At 42.0% G+C, this 19,774-nt stretch overlaps 2 protein-coding genes across 5 annotated transcripts in view; one reads left to right on the top strand and one right to left on the bottom strand.

The window, feature by feature from the left end:
- The window catches only part of LOC139543999 (astrotactin-2-like), a 450,311-nt gene that overhangs the window by 365,362 nt on the left and 65,175 nt on the right, over positions 1-19,774 (bottom strand). The gene's annotated exons all lie outside the window — the stretch shown is intronic.
- On the top strand, positions 6,206-9,909 carry LOC139544000 (uncharacterized). 3 transcript variants are annotated; one of them, XM_071350638.1, is made up of 10 exons: positions 6,206-6,927; positions 7,015-7,191; positions 7,282-7,343; positions 7,426-7,512; positions 7,600-7,641; positions 7,710-7,883; positions 7,963-7,998; positions 8,097-8,649; positions 8,931-9,042; positions 9,137-9,909. In XM_071350638.1, the coding sequence occupies exons 1-7, from the start codon at positions 6,825-6,827 to the stop codon at positions 7,996-7,998; spliced, it is 681 nt and encodes a 226-aa protein (XP_071206739.1). In that variant the 5' UTR covers positions 6,206-6,824; the 3' UTR covers positions 8,097-8,649; positions 8,931-9,042; positions 9,137-9,909. The 3 variants fall into 3 exon arrangements, with proteins under 3 accessions (XP_071206739.1, XP_071206738.1, XP_071206740.1); XM_071350637.1 differs by having other exon boundaries at positions 8,097-8,834; XM_071350639.1 differs by having other exon boundaries at positions 6,212-7,191; positions 8,097-8,834.

The following is a 19,774-nucleotide window of genomic DNA, read 5'->3' as shown; positions in this document are numbered from 1 at the left end:
ATATTTTCTTGCAATAAAAACACTACAATGTGACACATTTTATTCGGAATGGTAAGTAATACAGTCCAGTAAGAGCTTATTTTGACAAAGTAAAACGTAAAACAGAATAATATCAAGCCGCAAGGTGCGCGGTCAAATTATTTTCCGGAAACATACAATGCTTGGTAATGCTTGGTTACACATGTAAATAATAAATTGCATAAAGAAATATTTGTCGAATGTATCCCTGAAAAGATAGAACAAGAGTCATTTATTGATTGTACGGGACCCTGTATTGTGCCCTTACCCGTGCCTTTACACATGAATCCATCTCCCCGTCTCTATTATGCTCCTGATTTCACAGTCAGCACACAGCTTCGGTGGTTTGTCTGACGAAGACCCAAAAAGAAATTGGTTCCACTCTACAGAGATTTCATGGGCCTTGTTCCGTGTGCACCTGCCGAGCTGGCACTGTTTCTTATTTCCTCTCCCGGGTGTGAGCTATAGCGTGCGTGGAAAATGATGTTTTAGCTGCCTTCCCTGTCTCAATTAGGCCTGTTCTGTTTTTTATTCAGTGAGGCTTGGTCAACTGAGGCTCAAAGTCCACATCAGAAGAAGACTCTTGATCAGCACGGTCGACTTCAGGCTCAATATGTCATCCTTCATCCGACTCCAGCTCATCCAAATTCTGTAACATCTGCAACGCTGTCAGAGCGTCCATTTGTTTGGTTCGGCTTGCCATTATGAACTATACATGCTGTACGTTGAACTAAATGTATGATTTGAATCTCGCCTAGAGGAGATTCATTTCCAGCCTTTGAGAATAAAATAATTAGACAGCCCACAATGGCCACTATTCTTCAACATCATTACACTATTGTTCTAAATTCAAATCACCCTCTTCATCGTCCTTACCATTCAGATCATTCAAATTAAATCACCCTCTTCCTGCGGTTATGCGGTTTGCGGTTATGCGGTTTGCGGTTATGGAACCCCTACCTGTCCCAGACCTGCTGTTTTCAATTCTTAATGATCGGCTATGAAAAGCCAACTGACATTTATTCCTGATTATTATTTGATCATGCTTGTCATTTATGAACATTTTGAAAATCTTGGCTCTCTCTAATTCTCTCCTTCTCTCTCTCTTTCTCTCTCTCGGAGGACCTGAGCCCTGGGACCGTGCGTCGGGGCTGCCGGGCGTGATGGCTCCTTGCTGTCCCCAGTCCACCTGGCCTTGCTGCTATTACAGTTTCAGCTGTTCTGCCTGCGGTTATGGAACCGCCACCTGTCCCGGACCTGCTATTTTCAACTCTTGATGATCGGCTATGAAAAGCCAACTGAAAATTATTCATGATTATTATTTGACCATGCTTGTCACTTATGAACATTTTGAACATCTTGGCATAGTTCTGTTATAATCTCCACCCAGCACAGCCAGAAGAGGACTGGCCACCCCTCATAGCCTGGTTCCTCTCTAGGTTTCTTCCTAGGTTTTGGCCTTTCTAGGGAGTTTTTCCTAGCCACCGTGCTTCTACACCTGCATTGCTTGCTGTTTGGGGTTTTAGGCTGGGTGTCTGTACAGCACTTCGAGATATTAGCTGATGTACGAAGGGCTATATAAAATAAACTTGATTTGATTTGATTTGATTCCTAACATCAAGACAGCAACAGCCCTTGAAGTGGCTCCACAGCACCTGGACATGTGTTGGAGGCCCTGCTGTAAGCTTGGACAGGGGAGGAAGCAGGCAAAATGCATGGGAACCCTGCCAGGGCCTCATAACGGAGAGCCCCTGGTACTATTACAACTATTACTCGGTACCCAGAGCACTAGGCCCTGCAGGATCTCCTGTCCTTCCCACATATGGTGATGCTCACTGGTTAGAGAAAGAGAGCACTGGCTGGAGGCAGGCAGCTCCTCGTGTCCTCATTGCAGGATAATGTGGGGTAATTAGGCAGTTACAGCTGTCCCACTGGTACCTGTGGCATCATATATACAGTATTCATATGTAGAGGATACCGTGTATAGAGGGGGGAAGACAGCTATGGGGATACTGTGGAATAAACGAGTAGGGTGTATGATGAATGGCATTGATTTCAATAACAGTGCAGAGATATATATATACAGTGGGGCAAAAAAGTATTTAGTCAGCCACCAATTGTGCAAGTTCTCCCACTTAAAAAGATGAGAGAGGCCTGTAATTTTCATCATAGGTACACTTCAACTATGACAGACAAAGGAGAAGAAAAAAATCCAGAAAATCACATTGTAGGATTTTTTATAAATTTATTTGCAAATTATGGTGGAAAATAAGTATTTGGTCACCTACAAACAAGCACGATTTCTGGCTCTCACAGACCTGTAACTTCTTCTTTAAGAGGCTCCTCTGTCCTCCACTCGTTACCTGTATTAATGGCACCTGTTTGAACTTGTTATCAGTATAAAAAACACCTGTCCACAACCTCAAACAGTCACACTCCAAACTCCACTATGGCCAAGATCATAATATTTGCTTAAAACATATATTTTTTGCGCTCAATTTGAACCAACACATCAGACTGACAACAAATGGGCATGAGTAATGGAAAAAGGCTTATATTACAAGGGAGGAGATATGAATTATTGTGACGATATACCAGACAGCTTATTTCTTATTCCCTTACTTCAGGGGTTCCAAAACTTTTTGGGGCCGTGATCCCATTTGGATATCCATTTTTTTTGCAACCCCACAATTTAATAAATCAAATCAAACTTTATTTGTCACATGCGCCTTAATACAACACGTGTAGACCTTACCGTGAAATGTTAACTTACAAGCCCTTAAACCAACAGTGCAGTTCAAAAAGAGTTAAGAAAATATTTACCAAATAAACTAAAGTAAAAAAACATTAAAAAAGTAACACAATAACGAGGCTATATACAGGGGGTACCGGTACCGAGTCAGTGTGCGGGGGTAAAGGTTAGAGATAATTTGTGCTTGTAGGTTGGGGAAGTGACTTTGCACAGATAATAAACAGCGAGTAGCAGCATTGTACAAAACAAATGGAGGGGGGGGTCAATGTAATAGTCCAGTGGCCATTTGATTAATTGTTCTGCAGTCTTATGGCTTGGGGGTAGAAGCTTTTAAGGAGCTTTATGGCCCTAGACTTGGCGCTCTGGTACCGCTTGCTTTGCGGTAGCAGAGAAAACAGAGTATGACTTGTGTGACTGGAGTCTCTGACAATTGTATGGGCTTTCCTCTGACATCGCCTATTACATATTGGATTGCAGGAAGCTTGGCCCCAGTGATGTACTGGGCCATACGCACTACATTCTATAGCGCATTACGGTCAGATGCCGAGCAGTTGCCATACCAGGCGGTAATGTAACCGGTCAGGATGCTCTCGATGGTGCAGCTGTAGAACTTTTTGAGGATCTGGGGACCCATGCCAAACCTTTTCAGTCTTCTGAGGGGGAAAATGTTTTGTCGTGCCCTCTTCACGACTGCCTTGGTGTGTTTGGACCATGATAGATTGTTGGTGATGTGGACACCAAGGAACTTGAAACTCTCGACCCACTCCACTACAGCCCTGTTGATGTGAATGGGGGCCTGTTCGGCCCGCCTTTTCCTGTAGTCCACGATCAGCTCCTTTGTCTTGCTCACATTGAGGGAAAGGTTGTTGTCATGGCAACACACTGACAGTTCTCTGACCTCCTCTGTATAGGCCGTCTCATTGTTGTCGGTGATCAGGCCTACTACTGTTGTGTCGTCAGCAAACTTAATGATGGTGTTGGAGTCGTGTTTGGCCACGCAGTCGTGGGTGAACAGGGAATACAGGAGGGGACTAAGTACACACCCCTGAGGGGCCACAGAGTTGAGGATCAGCATGGCAGACGTGTTGTTGCCTACCCTTACCACCTGGGGGTGGCCCGTCAGGAAGTCCAGGATCCAGTCGCAGAGGGAGGTGTTTAGTCCCAGGGTCCTTAGCTTAGAGGGCACTATGGTGTTGATCGCTGAGCTGTAGTCAATGAACAGCATTCTCACATAGGTGTTCCTTTTGTCCAGGTGTGAAAGGGCAGTGTGGGGTGCTATTGAGGTTGCGTTATCTGTGGATCTATTTCCGCGGTATGCGAATTGGAGTGGGTCTAGGGTGTGAGCCATGACCAGCATTTCAAAGCACTTCATGGTTACTGACATGAGTGCCACGGGGCTGTAATCATTTAGGCAGGTTGCCTTTGCTTCCTTGGGCACTATGGTGGTATGCTTTAAACATGTAGGCATTACAGACTCAGATAGGGAGAGGTTGAAAATGTCAGTGAAGAAACTTGCCAGTTGGTCCGTGCATGCTTTGAGTACACGTCCTGGTAATCCATCTGGCCCCGCGGCTTTGTGAAAGTTGACCTGTTTAAAGGTTTTGCTCACATTGGCTACCAAGAGCGTTATCACACAGTCATCCAGAACAGCTGGTGCTCTCCTGCATGCTTCAACGTTGCTTGCCTCGAAGTGAGCATCTGGTAGGCTTGCGTCGGGTAGAAGTTATGTGATCAAAGGCCAATGTTTAATTTAAAAATTTGGGCTACGACAGTCTTTTACAATTCATTTTGACAGTATTTCAATCTGAAGACAGTATAGTTTGAAGTGACTGAAATGCATCAGAAAGGTATTGGGAATTCCAGAAGATCATCAGGTAATATTTTTGTTACAAATTCTGAGTAGAAAAGAATATCATCAGAATATCATCAGAGATATATCCCAAAGTCTGATTAGTGCCTGGTCATGTCCACTCGGTTCCAACGGCTTGTGGGCATAGTAGAGAGAAACAGCACGTATCTACATGTTCCTGAGACCCTTATCTTTGAGTGATAATATTTTGTAGCTTAAACCATTCAAAAGATAGAGCCACATTTGTAGGAAGAAAACATAAACCGCTCTGTTTATTACAACCACATCTAGCAGCTACCGGAGGTTACTGATATAACCCCGGTTCTATGAACCACGCAACCCTATTTTAACATCCGGTGACCCCACATGGGGAATGCAACCCCTAGTTTGGGAAACCCTGCCTTACTTCGTCTGTGGCTTTATGCTTTAACCAGGGAATGAAAGCATCTCTTGCTTTCTCGCTCATGGCATAGTGACACAGTCAAAATGTCTCTAGTCATTGGAATCGGAAACGCGGAGACGGCCTAGTTGCTCAGCACAGTGCAAGACAGATCAACACAAACGCTAGCAACGTTTTAAACATTGATCACCCCTGACAGGCAGCACAGGGAATGATGATACATTTATGTGGATCGGGTGGAAAAGTGACACTCAGCTCTTCCCATTTCAGCAGAATGTCTACTGCTTTATTTGTACTCTGAACATTAAAATGGGAAAAATATTCACATTCAGATTTTGTCTGTGTTGCAAATCATACTCGTGTTTCAGTTAAAGTTTGGCAGCTTTTCAGCAAGGGAATTTTACTCTGTAATCTTGTACACTAAAAGGCTCTGTTCAAGAAAACAAACCTTCAGCAGTTCATGCAATCTAGCCTCTGCTGTATGATACATACAGTGGGATCCGGAATTATTGTAAATATTATTGTAAATATTATTGTAAATAATACAAATACTGAGCTATATTGTATGCAAAAAAACGACAAATTATATTATTTTATACTAATACAATTGCTCAGAGAAACAAAAAAATCTCAGAAAGATGGGGGATAAAATCATTTTGACCCGTTTTCAATACTCCAGCACCGTCCCTTTGCGAGGATAACAACACTGAGCCTTTTTCTAAAATGTTTTATGAGATTGGAGAACACATTGGAATGGATCTTAGAACAGTCCACTATACAGAATCTTTCCAGATCTTTCATATCCTTCGTCTGCACTTCTGGACTGTCCTCTCCAATTCAAACCACAGGTCTTGTCACGTTCCTGACCTATTTCTGTTAGTTTGTTGTATGTGTTAGTTGGTCAGGACGTGAGTTTGGGTGGGCATTCTATGTTTTCTGTTTCTATGTTGGTTTAGGGTTGCCTGGTATGGCTCTCAATTAGAGGCAGGTGTTTGGCGTTTCCTCTAATTGAGAGTCATATTTAGGTAGGTTGTTTCACAGTGTTCGTTGTGGGTGGTTGTCTCCTGTGTCAGTGTTTGTCGCACCATACGGGACTGTCTCGGTTTTTGTAGTCTGTTCCTGTTCGTGAGTTCTTCGTGTTTATTGTAAGTTCCATGTCCTGGGGCCTGTTGCACAAAAGTAGAATTAAGACATCCGGGATAAATGACTCAGCTGAGCTCAATGAAGCCAAAACATGTGCGTCCAGGCTTAATTGGTTGCACAAAGACCAAGCCAGGATGAGCAGACACGGATTCATTAAGCCAGGTGAAACCAATCCTGGATAGGTGCGCGCTCACGGCTCACTCAAATAGACCCCGCCACAGATCACAGATTAACTGATTTACCATGGCAACTAGAGCCGCGTACTTTTCCCCGTCGGAAGCACAAATCCTCATGGAGGCATACGAGGAGGTAAAAGATATAATTAAGAAGAAAGGCAACACCGCCACAGTGATAAAGCAAAGAGAAAAAGCGTGGCAAAGTATTGCAGACCGCCTGAATGCGTAAGTAGTGCACAATTACACACTCACCGCTCCGCTGAAACATCACAATTACAATTCAAATATTTAATTCACATCTCCAAAAATGCAGTTGTACTGTAATTATGAAACGGTAAAATTTTTAATTGAAATGCACTGCAGATATGAGTGAAATTGTGTAAAGTAACTCCATCACACTGTATAAAGCTATGATAAATTTTTAGATATTTTTACTGAAAACAAGACAAAAATACCAAGTAATTTTTTGCAGTGTGACTCCATTAAATGTGTGTGTGTGTGTGTGTGTGTGTGTGTAGATTAAACATGAACGGGCCAAAACGGACATGGCAGCAGGTCAAAATCAAATACAAGAACATTCTGCAGAATGGTATGGTCCCTGACTAATATTTAACAAAGCACAAGCATATATTGTACCCAGAAGGTGCCTGCTCACACATTGTCTGTACTGTTTTAGCAGTGAAAAAGAATACCCACAGACAAGGCACGGGTGGTGGGTCACCAAAGGCTGACCTTACCCCAGCAGAGGACATGGCCTTGGAGCTAAATAAAGGCAGGCCCGTCTTAGAGGGGATCCCTGGGGGGAAAGAGACGAGCATAGGTTCCTCCCAAGATGCCACCCGCTTCATTCAAGGTATGTCCTTCCATCTCTACATGGGATACAACCACATTCATATTGAATCAATTTGGACTGTCTGACTTTGGTTTACCTATTGCCTTGCAGTGTCTGGCAGCACTGTGTTCCTGTTAGAGCCACCAGCACAAGCACCAGACGATGCTGATCCAGTGAGTACTCCATCAAAGGCATACTGTAGGCCTGGCATGTCTTGTCTACTAGCTTCAATATGAATCCGATTAAATGTGATAGGGTGAAGGCCCCAGTGCAGCAGCAACAGCACATGATGGAGACGATGATGAGGAGGAGACCATCTCTCTGGATTCCAGAAGGCATGAGGTATCATGTTAAGACTGTGAAAGTACTATTTACTCTACAATGGTGAGGAGTCCTCATCAAAATCAAAAAATCTAATTTCTTTTACAGGACCCAGATGCTATACAGTGGGAAAACCAGCCTGGCAACATAGTGCGTATTAATAAAAGGACACCACATCCTGCCAAATTCCAGCTGCGCTAATTGTATTGTGTTCACAGAGCTCACAAGCTATCAGAAAGTTGTATGGCAACCACCTCCGGCGCCAAATAGAACTGGCAGACATAGACATTCAGTACAAGAAGAAAAAGATGGAAAATCTTGCACTGGAGTCCGAAATAAAAAAGAGGACAATTAGGAAACTGGACCTTGAAATAAAAAAACTTGAGAGGGAGGTGAGATATGCCTTCAATGTACACTGTATGCTAACTGTAACACAAATGTATTAATCATTATTTTTCTTTCCTCCCCCAGCTCCAAGAAGATGACACAGCTCAAAATAAAAATTAGGTATATTCTCGTAAAGTCAAGTGAGCCATGACATATGAGCTCTTATTGTGAGCACACAGGACGGTGGCATCTTTCTAAGTTTTTTTTTATTTTCCCAGCAATCAGTACAACCAAGTCATCGTTATAAGGCATTGCCCTCTTTTGCCCACCCCCCCAGCACCAGGTGTGGCCACTAGCCTATATGAAGGCCCAAAATTGTGTGTTCCTTTCTGCTCTGACAATGGCATGCCCATTCGTGCGAGATGTGGTGGATGAAGAAGCACTTGTGCTGAGGAGAGCCTTCAGGCGAGAAAGGGTCTTCAGGGACCGGTTGGACCCACTGGCCTTCCCTGATGACCATCTATATGAAAGATACAGGTTTTCTGCAGATGGCATCAGGTATCTATGCAGACTACTGGGTCCCAGGATTAAGCACCGCACTGCACGGAGCCATGCACTGAGTGTGGAGCAAATGGTTTGTGTGGCCTTGCGCTTTTTTGCTAGTGGAGCCTTCCTGTACTCAGTGGGGGATGCAGAACAGCTGAACAAGGCCACAATTTGCCGCACAATAAGGAGTGTGTCTGGCTATCAAAGCATTAGCAGATGTCTTCATCTCCTTCCCTGGCCACAGAAGACTCTGTGACATCAAAGAGGAGTTCTATAGGATTGCAGGTAAGAGGATCTACAAATTACAGGACAACTGTTAACACATAGTAGGATACTCATTACTTTGTGTGACAGGTTTCCCCAATGTCATTGGTGCAGTGGACTGCACACACATAAGGATAAAAGCCCCCTCAGGTGCCCATGAGGCCGATTTTGTGAATAGGAAATCCTTTCACAGCATTAATGTTCAGGTGAACATAACTTTTTGATATTGTCCATTGACGAACACTCTGCATTGCCAGTGATGTGCATTGATTGGTGTAATATTCCTCATCTTATGATTTCAGATGGTCTGCAATGCTGACTGTGTGATCAGCAATGTTGTGGCAAAATGGCCTGGCTCAGTCCATGACTCCAGAATCTTTAGGGCCTCTGAAATCTATCAGTGCCTATCACAAGGTAAGCCACACAACCCCTATTTATAACCATCATGGCTGTGTCAAGAATATCACTGTGTTTATGAGGTAGTAATGATGAGATTTTGTGTTGACAGGTGAATTCTCTGGTGTGTTGCTGGGAGACAGGGGGTATGGCTGCCAGCCTTTTCTCCTGACACCTTTCACAGACCCCCAGGAAGCACAGCAGGCCTACAACCATGCCCATGCCAGGACCAGGGCCAGAGTTGAAATGACCTTTGGCCTCCTGAAGGCACGCTTTCACTGCCTTCACAAATTAAGGGTCAGCCCTGTTAGGGCATGTGATATTACTGTGGCTTGTGCTGTCCTCCACAATGTGGCCTGCCTGAGGAAGGAGAGGGCCCCCAGAGTGCCACCAGCCATGGACTGGGACAATCCGGCAATCTTCCCTGATGACGACAGTGGTCGGCTGCTGAGGGACCAATATGTGTTGAATTATTTTAGTTAGTATGTGTGCTTTAAATTTTGGTTAAATATGTCCTGCGGTGGCAGAGGAATTTGGTTTTTTTTGGGTTCGTTTTTTGACGAATTTGGCCTCTTATGATGTTTGTGCGGTATACTGTGTGTAATACAAGGCTGCAGGGAGGCTACTGCATCCATTCATTTGTCTGTTCAGTTGATGTGTATGGATTTGTCTTGCATTTACTTTAGTGTGCAGACATGCAGGGTGTGTTATATACAGACCTTTGAATGTGTATGTATCATTTTGTATAATATGCTTGGATTCTGTGCTTTCCATCTTGTAGAGTCACTGTGACTTCAGTTTCGAAAGGAGCTGATGGTTTACCTGCTTTGTTTTGTCCTTATTCAATAAAGGAACATAATGTTACACATTGTGTTTTTATATTCATATGGAATGTGTATTTGTTTATATGACAGAGTACTAGGGCCACACTGAAGAAAAAGGATAAAGTCATAAATTTATGAGGCTGGTTCTTTCTGCAGAAAAGCTACATATTGTTTTTACAGTTTTGATACTTATGACAATGTGATACTTAATATTCTGGCACATCAGCATGTCTTTGTTTATGAAACCATACTGAAGTACAATTTCACGAAATGCCCCACATCTGTCATTTTAACAACTGTCCTCCTTTAAAACAACTGGTTACAATATTATGACTTGTGTTTTTTTCCCCTCTGTGGCCCTAATATTCTATCATTTTATATATAGCCTTATAGTCTATGGGAAACTGTAAATTATCTAATGATAGCAACATCATCTAAAAATCATTTTTTATCCAAAATCATTGAAATTAATGATCACAAACGTTTAAATAACAGTGGGTCTAGTTATATGTGATAACAATGTATAGTGAGCAGTGAAATAACTATTGGTTTCCATTTGTGGTGACTGCTGACTGACATTAGGGATGAGATTAAATAGATCCTGGAATTTAGCCTGGTCTGGAGCAGGCTAGCTCCACAGAATAAATCTCCATGGTAATTTATACCATAACATATCCTCCTGCCCCCTATCCATCTTTAGTGCAACCGGATTACGGATCAATTGAGCCAGGATCACCAAGATATCCTGGCTTAATCCCTTATCCTAGTTTTGTGCAACAGGCCCCTGGTCTGTCTACATCGTTTTGTTATTTTGTTAATTATTCAAGTGTATTTCGTTTTCGTGTTTTTCCGTCTTTACTTTAATAAATCATTATGTCTTCACAATCCGCTGCATTTTGGTTCAATCCCTGCTCCTCCTCTTCGGATGAAGAGGAGGAGGAAAACCGTTACAGGTCTTCAACAATAATAATAACTTTTTGTATAGAGCTTTTCAATACAAGTAGCAAAGTGCTTCACATCATAAAATATAAGTACAAACAAAGAAACAAATACAGGAGGAAGGAGAATTATATAAGATAGCTAATTAAAATCAATAATAAAAAGCATCTTTATAAAAGTGTGTCTTCAGAAGGGATTTAAAAAGAGGCACTGAATCTGCAAGCCTGATCTCCACTGGCAGACCATTCCCAATTCTAGGGTCCCTCAAGGCAAATGTCTGGTCTCCTTTTGTTTTCAACCTAGAATTGGAATGGTCAACTGCCAGAGGAGCTCAGGCGCTATAGAATGGGGCTAAACCAAGCCAAGCCTTAAATGGGATCATTCAAATGTTTCCATCTGTTCTACAAGTGACTGGTAGCCAGTTTAGATAAGTTAAACTATGTGTGATATGGTTACATTTCCTGGTGCCTGTTAAAAGTCTTGCTGCAGCATTTTCAACGAACTGTAGATTGAGACATGTATACTGTACAAAGAGTTACAGTAATCTAGGAGTGAAGAAATAAAAGCACTGGGGTTCAAGTCCGGAGACTGAGATGGGCCATTGCAAACTCTTGATTTTGTGGTCAATTAAGCATTTGTTTGCGGATTTTGATGTGTGCTTGCGGTTGTGGTCATATGAAATGAAAATAGAGGTCTCTGCCGAGGCATACCAGCGGTGGGTTTGGCCTTCGAAAGAACAATGCATATGCAGAAAATACCTCATCCCTACTGTAAAATATGATGGTAGATCTTTGATGTTGTGGGGCTATTTTGCTTCCACTTGTCCTGGGACCCTTGTTAATAAGGTAAACGGCATCATTAGCTATCCTAACTTCCAGAACATTTTAGCCAAAAACCTTGTTGCCTCTGCTAGGAGGCTGAAACGTGGCCTCAAGTGAATCTTTCAGCAAGACAATAATCTTAAGCACAAAGAAATTGTTAACTGACCACAAAATCAACATTGTGCAATGGCCATCTCAGACTCGAACCTCATTGAAAAACAGTGGTTTGAAATGAAGAGGGCAGTCGATAAGCACAGACGAAGGACATCAAGGATCTGGAAAGATTCATTATTTTGTAAAAACATATTTTGCATACAATATAGCTCAGTATTAGTATTATTTATTTTAGGCAAAATAAGACTGTATGTCTTTATCAAGAGATCCAATAATTCCGGACCCCACCTTATGTGTTATGTACCCAATGATCTACAGAGCTTTGAACACATTGCTTTACAACAGTTGTAAATAGCCAATGGGAAACTTAAACCACAATTGTTTGCTATGTATTTATCACAGGATGCGAGTGATATATGCTTGTATGTCCCCGAGGAGAGAAAAACTCTGTTGTTTAAACGGCAATAAAGGCATTGCTGCTGACATGGCTTAATGGATGTGTTGTGAGGAACCTCCATTCGTCTTTGGAAGTGAGATCAACCCTTTTCTTCCCTACCAGCACTGAGATTAGCCAGCTGAATATATTCTCCCCATAGGCTTATACGGGCTTGACATTTGATAGGCTAATGTTAGCGAAGCTATCATGGTGTCTGCTGAAATACCACCGCTGTATATTCCCTGTAATGATGTCAGGGGAATATTCATTCCTTTACCTTTGCTCATCATTTCAAGTGAGGAGAGAGAGGAGAGAGAGACAGAGAGTGTGCAAGAGAGAGAGAGAGAAAGAGAGAATTGTTTCTTATTAAGCAGTGTAATTTGAATCTGTCCAAGAGAGACGCCAAAGGGAATAGGAATGGACATAACAATTTTGACTGTGACAAAAAAAAAATGCTGCTTTGGCTGCAAGCGAGCTCAGATACTGTCAATATTGTGCTGCAGGAACGGAAGGCACTGCCACAGTGGACTAATGTGTTTATTTGGCATGTTGTAATTTAAATATCTCCCTCTAATTCAGTGGCTGACTGCTAGTTCTCTCCTTTCTCTCTATTCCACAACAACAAATCATTCAGTCCTTGTCATATGTTCCTGTCAAGGCCCAAGCAAAGCCTGTAAACAAACACTACCAGGGTGTAAACAAAAGTGTGGAAGCAAGTAATGCCTTTATTGACTGCCAAACTTGAGCTCGCCACCATTGGCTCGCACTCTGACCAATGGCACACAACAGCTTGTCATTGGCTGCAGTATTGATACCATTCCAACTTCAATGACTGATATAGTTGCCTTGATGCTTCTGAATTAAAGACAAACCCTAAAATGAAAACACAAGATGGCCTCCATAATCCTATCCATCTACAATACAAATGTGGAGGCTAACAAGTCATTTAATGACAAATGTCTTACCACAGAACCACCCAATTTAGAATGTCACTGAACAAATATATAAACACAACATCTAAAGTGTTGGTCCAATGTTTCGTGATCTGAAAAAAAAAAGATCTCAGAAATGTTCCATATGCACAAAAATCTTATTTCTCTCAAATGTTTTTGTTTACATCCCTGTTAGTGAGCATTTCTCCTTTGCCAAGATAATCCATCCACTGCCAAGATAATCCATCCACTTGACAGGTGTGGCATATCAAGAAGCTGATTAAACAGAGGAGTGGAACAACATTCCACAGGCCACAATCGACAGCCTGATCAACTCTATGTGAAGGACATGTGTCGCGCTTCATGAGGCAAATGGTGGTCACACCAGATACTGACAGGTTTTCTGATCCACACCTCTACCTTTTTTTAAGGTACTTGTGACCAACAGATGCATATCAGTATTCACAGTCATGTGATATCCATAGATTAGGCCTAATGAATTTATTTCAAATGACTGATTTCCTTATATGAACTGTACCTCAGTAAAATCTTTGAAATTGTTGCATGTTGCATTTATATTTTTGTTCAGTATAATTCAGTCAGATGAAGAGTAATTTTAGGCATAGGTCTGAAGGACAATTATCTCTTCTGAGTAAATCACTTTCCTAATAACACTTCATTCTAGAACTTTACACCCCGGTCCCTTTCAGCTGCTGGCTACTGTGCCTGTTTAATTGATTGATTTGGTATTCATGACGCGATACCATGCACATTTGTAAAATGAAAGGAACCGAAAGGTGGCCGGAACAATTAAACATGGAACAATTAAAACAGAACAATAATTGAATCTGTCCTTGCCCATTATGTCAGCTTGTTTCGGTAAAGCCGCAATTATGGGCAGACACTGTGTGTGTAGGGACCTGTGAGCTCTGTATGCCTTAGTGACCCTCCACTCTCTGACCATCGATCACCACTGACTGGTTAATAATAAAGTGGTGGTTCCTAGCATGTAGGGTGCTCTTTTCCTCTACGCATATCCTGCAGGAGAGTGATGATAAGGATACTATTCCTATACCTTTACACATTAAACGTAATATGAAAGAATGAGCCTAGGAATGGACGGAGTGGTGTTAAACTTTCACCAGATTCATGGTTCTAAAAGAGAAATTAATAATAGTCTGCAGTGCTTGTCTAAAGGGTAGCGTTTCACACATATCCATATTTATAGTATACAAATGGATGCCTTTTCAATTTCTGCTTTGGAAGATACTGTATGTACACTCAGCACTCATGCCAAGATCTAGTCACTTTTACCCCTACCCACATGTACATACTGTATTACCTCAATTACCTTAACTACCTCATAAGACTACATCTGGCCTTTATATTTGTCAAATTGAATGTTATTGTTACTACAAAACAGGATACAAAGTCTTAAAATAAGTAGTTTCACTCACACAGCTTTTGGCATTGGCTCACAGAACTTGTTCTGATACATCCGCCCCCCTATGTTTCTGACCAAGTCGGAAGGTTAATGAAGCTATATGTATGGAATTATACAAATCTAGTGAAGATAGAATGCTGATTTGGACAGGCAGTGTCACATCCATAATGTTTTTGAGATAAGGTTGTTACTGTGGACGCGTTTCGAGTATGATTGTATGCAAACATTCTGTGCAAGCTAACTTTCAACAGTAATTGTTCTAAGCTTAACAGATGTGACCATTACGGACGGTTCATAACATGATCAGTGACTCACTAGTCAGCATCACTGCATAACGAAATCATGATAAAATGTTAATGCCCTTCCTACTGCTTCTGAAGTGTGTTTATGTTAGCAAACAAGCTAGCGGGCAATCTTTATCTGTGTGTGTGATCTATTTCGGGTGTACTCAAGTTCTCATATGAACTGCAATCATACATTGTTCTGCTAACTGGAGCATTGCTCATGATCACATTGCATAATAAAGGTCTTAAAAATCCACGAGCAACTTTCACCGGTCATGTGGAGTTTGTTTACTTCCTTGAGTAAGTACGGGTATCCGCCAGAGTTATAGCCGCTACTGTTATAGCCTCGCTAGTTATTTTTCACTGTCTTTTTACTGTTGTTTATATTTCTTTACTTACCTATTTTTCACCTAATACATTTTTTGCACTGTTGGTTAAAGCCTGTAAGTAAGCATTTCACTGTAAGTTCTACACCTGTTGTATTCGGCGCACCTGACAAATAAACTTTGATTTGATTCTGGTCTGTATATATGTAGTCTGCCCTGCGCGTGCTTGTGAATTGCAGCCGTCAAGCCTGAGGTGATTTATAATCTGTCTAGAAATGTCTACAAAGTACAAACCCTGTGCAACTGGTAGTTTATAATTCAATTAAATGTATTTGTTTTACCATTTCACATAAAGAAAATGAAGAAGTTTAACTCTTTATAGGAAAGACATCAGCATAATGACATTTGTCAAGATAAAGTAGAGATAGTGAGGAATGAGTCCAGCAAGCTAAAAATGAAATGAAATGGGTGTATGAATCACTGAGTCTTGGGTTAGAGGTACAGTGCATTCAGAAAGTGTTCAGACCCCTTCCTTTTTTCCACATTTTGTTACGTTACAGCCTTATTCTAAAATGGATTAAATAAATGTTTTGCCTCATCATTCTCATCAAATTCAATTGATTGGACATGATCCATAACGCTGGAATTGTGTCCCATTCAGTACACCACCTGTCCTCCAAATGAACCCAAACGTGTCATTTATGTGAGAAATGTCCGCCCTACCACCACTATGGCTGACAACAAATAGTTTATTTTTGAAACTAGACAAGAGGATCCTTACTATGCCAGAAACAGATCTACACTCTACATACCTAGTCCTCATATCCTTATACTCCCCACAGTCTTAGCTCAAGATTCCTACATCATGAATGGATTCTGTTCTGGCCGGAAGGGAACAGAAATTGCTTTTGCTCTCTCTCTCTCTCTCTCGGTTGCCGGGTGGTTTTGTTTAATGCACGGCGCAGTACATCTCGCAGGCCTGATCAAACAGCCACTGCGACTCTTTTGTGGCGGCAAAGTGGTTAGCGCTAGGTGTTAATAATTCCACGCACCACACTTCCTTCCCGCGCTCCGAGGGGAATGTAAAAGGATCTGTCAGAGACTGATTCATCACTATCGATTCCATTTAATTCCTATGTGTGCATGAATGGCTCTGTCAGATGGGAGGGAAAACATTCTAAAGTACGCTTTTGTTTCCTCTCCTTCCATTTCCGTCTCTTTTTGAGAGCCCAAAATTATAGCTTGGCAATAGTTGCTCTTCAAGGTTTTCAAATGATCTCCCCACAGCCTTTGCACAATAATAGAAGTATGAAGGCCACCAGAGCAACTGGGTTTACACATAATGCCCAATTACTGGTAAATGGAATGGATCAATGGTAATGACAAGGGAGTGCAAAGCAAGCCATCCTCTTCTCAGTCCCTATGTCAAACCAACCAAGGTGCTTCCGAAGCTATTATTACATGTTAATAACACAGTAGTGGACTGATTTCCAATTAGCTTATTCAGGCTTTATAACTATAGGTCAGTGTTATCTTGACACATGTCAGCAAACGCCCCAAGGTAACCACCCAAAGAGGAGTGAAAAACAAAAGCCTAGCCGACCACCAATACATTCAGTGTGGTACCTTTAATGCGAGTGTTTGATAACTCGACGTCGAGGATGAGAGCAAAAATCAATGGCGTTCCATAAAGCCCTCCAGGCAAGGCTGCTGGAACAAACACAACATTAGCCATGCAGGGAGCGGAGCTGCTGTAAACGCTTATGTAAAGGGAGCAGACGAGTGCTGGCGCATGCTAATGTTCCCCCATACAACCAGACGGTCTCGGACCAGGCCAGACGGGGGGGGGAGGGGAGTGGCTGAGGCGTGGGAGGTCATGACGGGGGGTCTGAGTCAGGACTGATCAAGCTATGGGCTCTTAGTCTGACTGATCCTGGTTGACCAGCCTCATAGCACAAGGAAAATTCTTGGTAACGGCAGAAAAGTTTCCTTGAATTAATAGTCAATGGTTTTAAATATGCCAGTGAGCACTCAATATAGAGCAAAGGAAAACATGGCCATCTTGACCACATTTCTATACTGCATACCAATTCAAAGGTATAAATACATTTTTCCTGAGGGGCCATTTCTCTAAAGGCGTAATTTATGCATGTGTCATGTACCCTTTTCCCTAATCAAATCTTTCCAAATAACTAGAAAAGTTAAGAGAGGCTAATGAGAGAAGCTGGTGGTGGAAGCACAGGTGGGAGCCAAATTAAATCACATTCTGGGCAGCTAATGGCCAGAGGGCCACATGGTTGAGACCCATGATCCGACTCTACTTTTTCTTCATTGAATAACACAACATTTACCTTTTGGCCCTCATGTCCGTAATTTTAACAGCCTGTATTTAAATCCCTTATTTACTTATGAGTAAGAGGAAGCTCATTATCTGAATCTCTAGCTCGTACAGCTGCCAGCAGCCTATCATCTGAGACACAGCGAAGGTCTAAGTGAAACCTATAAAATTATCATTATCCTGGCGTGCTTTCGCTAGTTCGACATGATTGACAAGCCAGCCAATTAGAGAGGAAGAATGAAAGCATGTCCTTGTTCCTTAAGTGAGTTTAATGCAACGCCCGAAGCTTCTTGAAAGCAGCTTCAAGTTTAGCATTTTGTGCTGTTATTGGGATTGCAGTTCAAATAAGGGAATATGTATTGGGGGGGAATAGTCGTTGGATGTTAATGTTAAGATCATATACCGCATGTCTATGTTCTTATTGATATGGTAATAGGGATATACAAATATTAGCTATGATCACTGTAGTGCTAAAGTTTACTTTGAAAACAAGAGTAATTGTGTTTGTATTTAGCACACGAAACGACATATTTAACTTGTCAGAGTTAAAAGGTACGCGCTAGAAAACTTCACTTTGCAACTAAGTTGAACAGGAGGCAATGTTTCTACCGTCTAAAGATCTCAATCACTGCCCTTCACTGCTATTGTATAAAACGGTGGTCTTCCATTAACGGGTACGGTAAGTAGAAATGCAAGGTTTGCGAAGGAGAGTTGTTATAAAACCCTGAAGGTCTGCTGAAAGTAACGCATCCCCTGGGGCAGGAAATGTGCCCTTGTATGCTCCATACTGCACATTATTTAAGGTGATATGACGCTTAATGTGAACCCACTGTCCTTGAATAAAGACACATGAGACCAGGGAAGATCTGACCCTTAAACATACACATTAATCCGGGAAGTTACTAAGAATTTGTTATTATATTGTATTACATACGTTTTAACCCTGAGTCAATATTTATTTTGGAACTTTTGGAACTTTGGAACTTTTGAATCTAACATAGCATATAGACAGCAAAAAGTGCAGAATTGAAAGAGTAACATTGAGGGTATATTGGTTTGTCAATTATATTTATACAGTATATATTTCTGCCATTGATTTAATGTGGGAAAACTCCAGAACACACAATCTCAATGTAATTTACACAAAAATGTTATATTAACACAAATAACAAAAGCATTTAAATTCCAAACAATATGGATGATCTACACAAATCAGAATAAACTGCATGATCAATCAACTTATCAGAGTTCCATGTCAATAAGATGTCTTTATGTGTCAGTATTGAGATCTGCCTCTCCCTGACAGAGACGGTGATGTCCACAGCAGGCTGAGGGAGGCCTGTGATGGAGAGACTGAATGGAGGAGGAAGGGAGAGAGTGAGAAATAGACAGCTCTATGCCAAAAGAATAGAGTGCCCCGACTTGAACCTGCCACAGAACTGACAGAATTACACTTCATGACGCTCACTCAAAGAGCCAGGAGACATCCTAGGCCCAGAGGTCACATGTGTACACCTTGACTCCTCATCCCAGCCAGATCTACACTAGATGGGTAAAAGTATGTGGATACCTGCTTGTTGAACATTTAATTCCAAAATCATGGGTATTAATATGGAGTTGGTCCCCCCTTTGATGCTATAACAACCTCCACTCTTCTGGGAAGGTTGTTCACTAGATGTTAGAACATAGCTGTGGGGACTTGGTTCCATTCACAAGAGCATCAGTGACGTTGGGCACTGATAGTGTGCAATTAGGCCTGGCTCGCAGTCCGCGTTCCAATTTATCCCAAAGGTGTTCAATGGGGTTAAGATCAGGGCTCTGTGCAGGCCAGCCAAGTTCCTCAACAACGATCTCGACAAAGCATTTCTGTATGTACCTCGCTTTGTGGATGGGGGCATTGTCATGCTGAAAAAGGAAAGGGCCTTCCCCAAACTGTTACCACAAAGTTGGAAGCACAGAATCGTCTAGAATGTCATTGTATGCTGTAATGTTAAGATTTCCCTTCACTGGAACTAAGGGGCCTAGCTAAAAACACAAAAAAACAGCCCAAGACCATTAGTCCTCCTCCACCAAACTTTACAGTTGGCACTATGCATTGGTGATCTTAGGCTTGTGTGTGGCTGCTTGGCCATGTAAACCCATTCATGAAGTTCCCGACGAACAGTTCTTGTGCTTACGTTGCTTCCAGGGGCAGTTTGGAACTCGGTAGTGAGTGCTGCAACCAAGGACAGACAAAGTTTACGCGCTACGCGCTGTGAGCTTGTGTGGCCTACCGCTTCGCGGCTGAGCCGT

This window comes from Salvelinus alpinus, chromosome 18, assembly GCF_045679555.1.
Source record: "Salvelinus alpinus chromosome 18, SLU_Salpinus.1, whole genome shotgun sequence".
Classification (NCBI taxonomy): Eukaryota; Metazoa; Chordata; class Actinopteri; order Salmoniformes; family Salmonidae; genus Salvelinus; species Salvelinus alpinus.
This window is presented reverse-complemented; position numbering and strand designations above follow the sequence as displayed.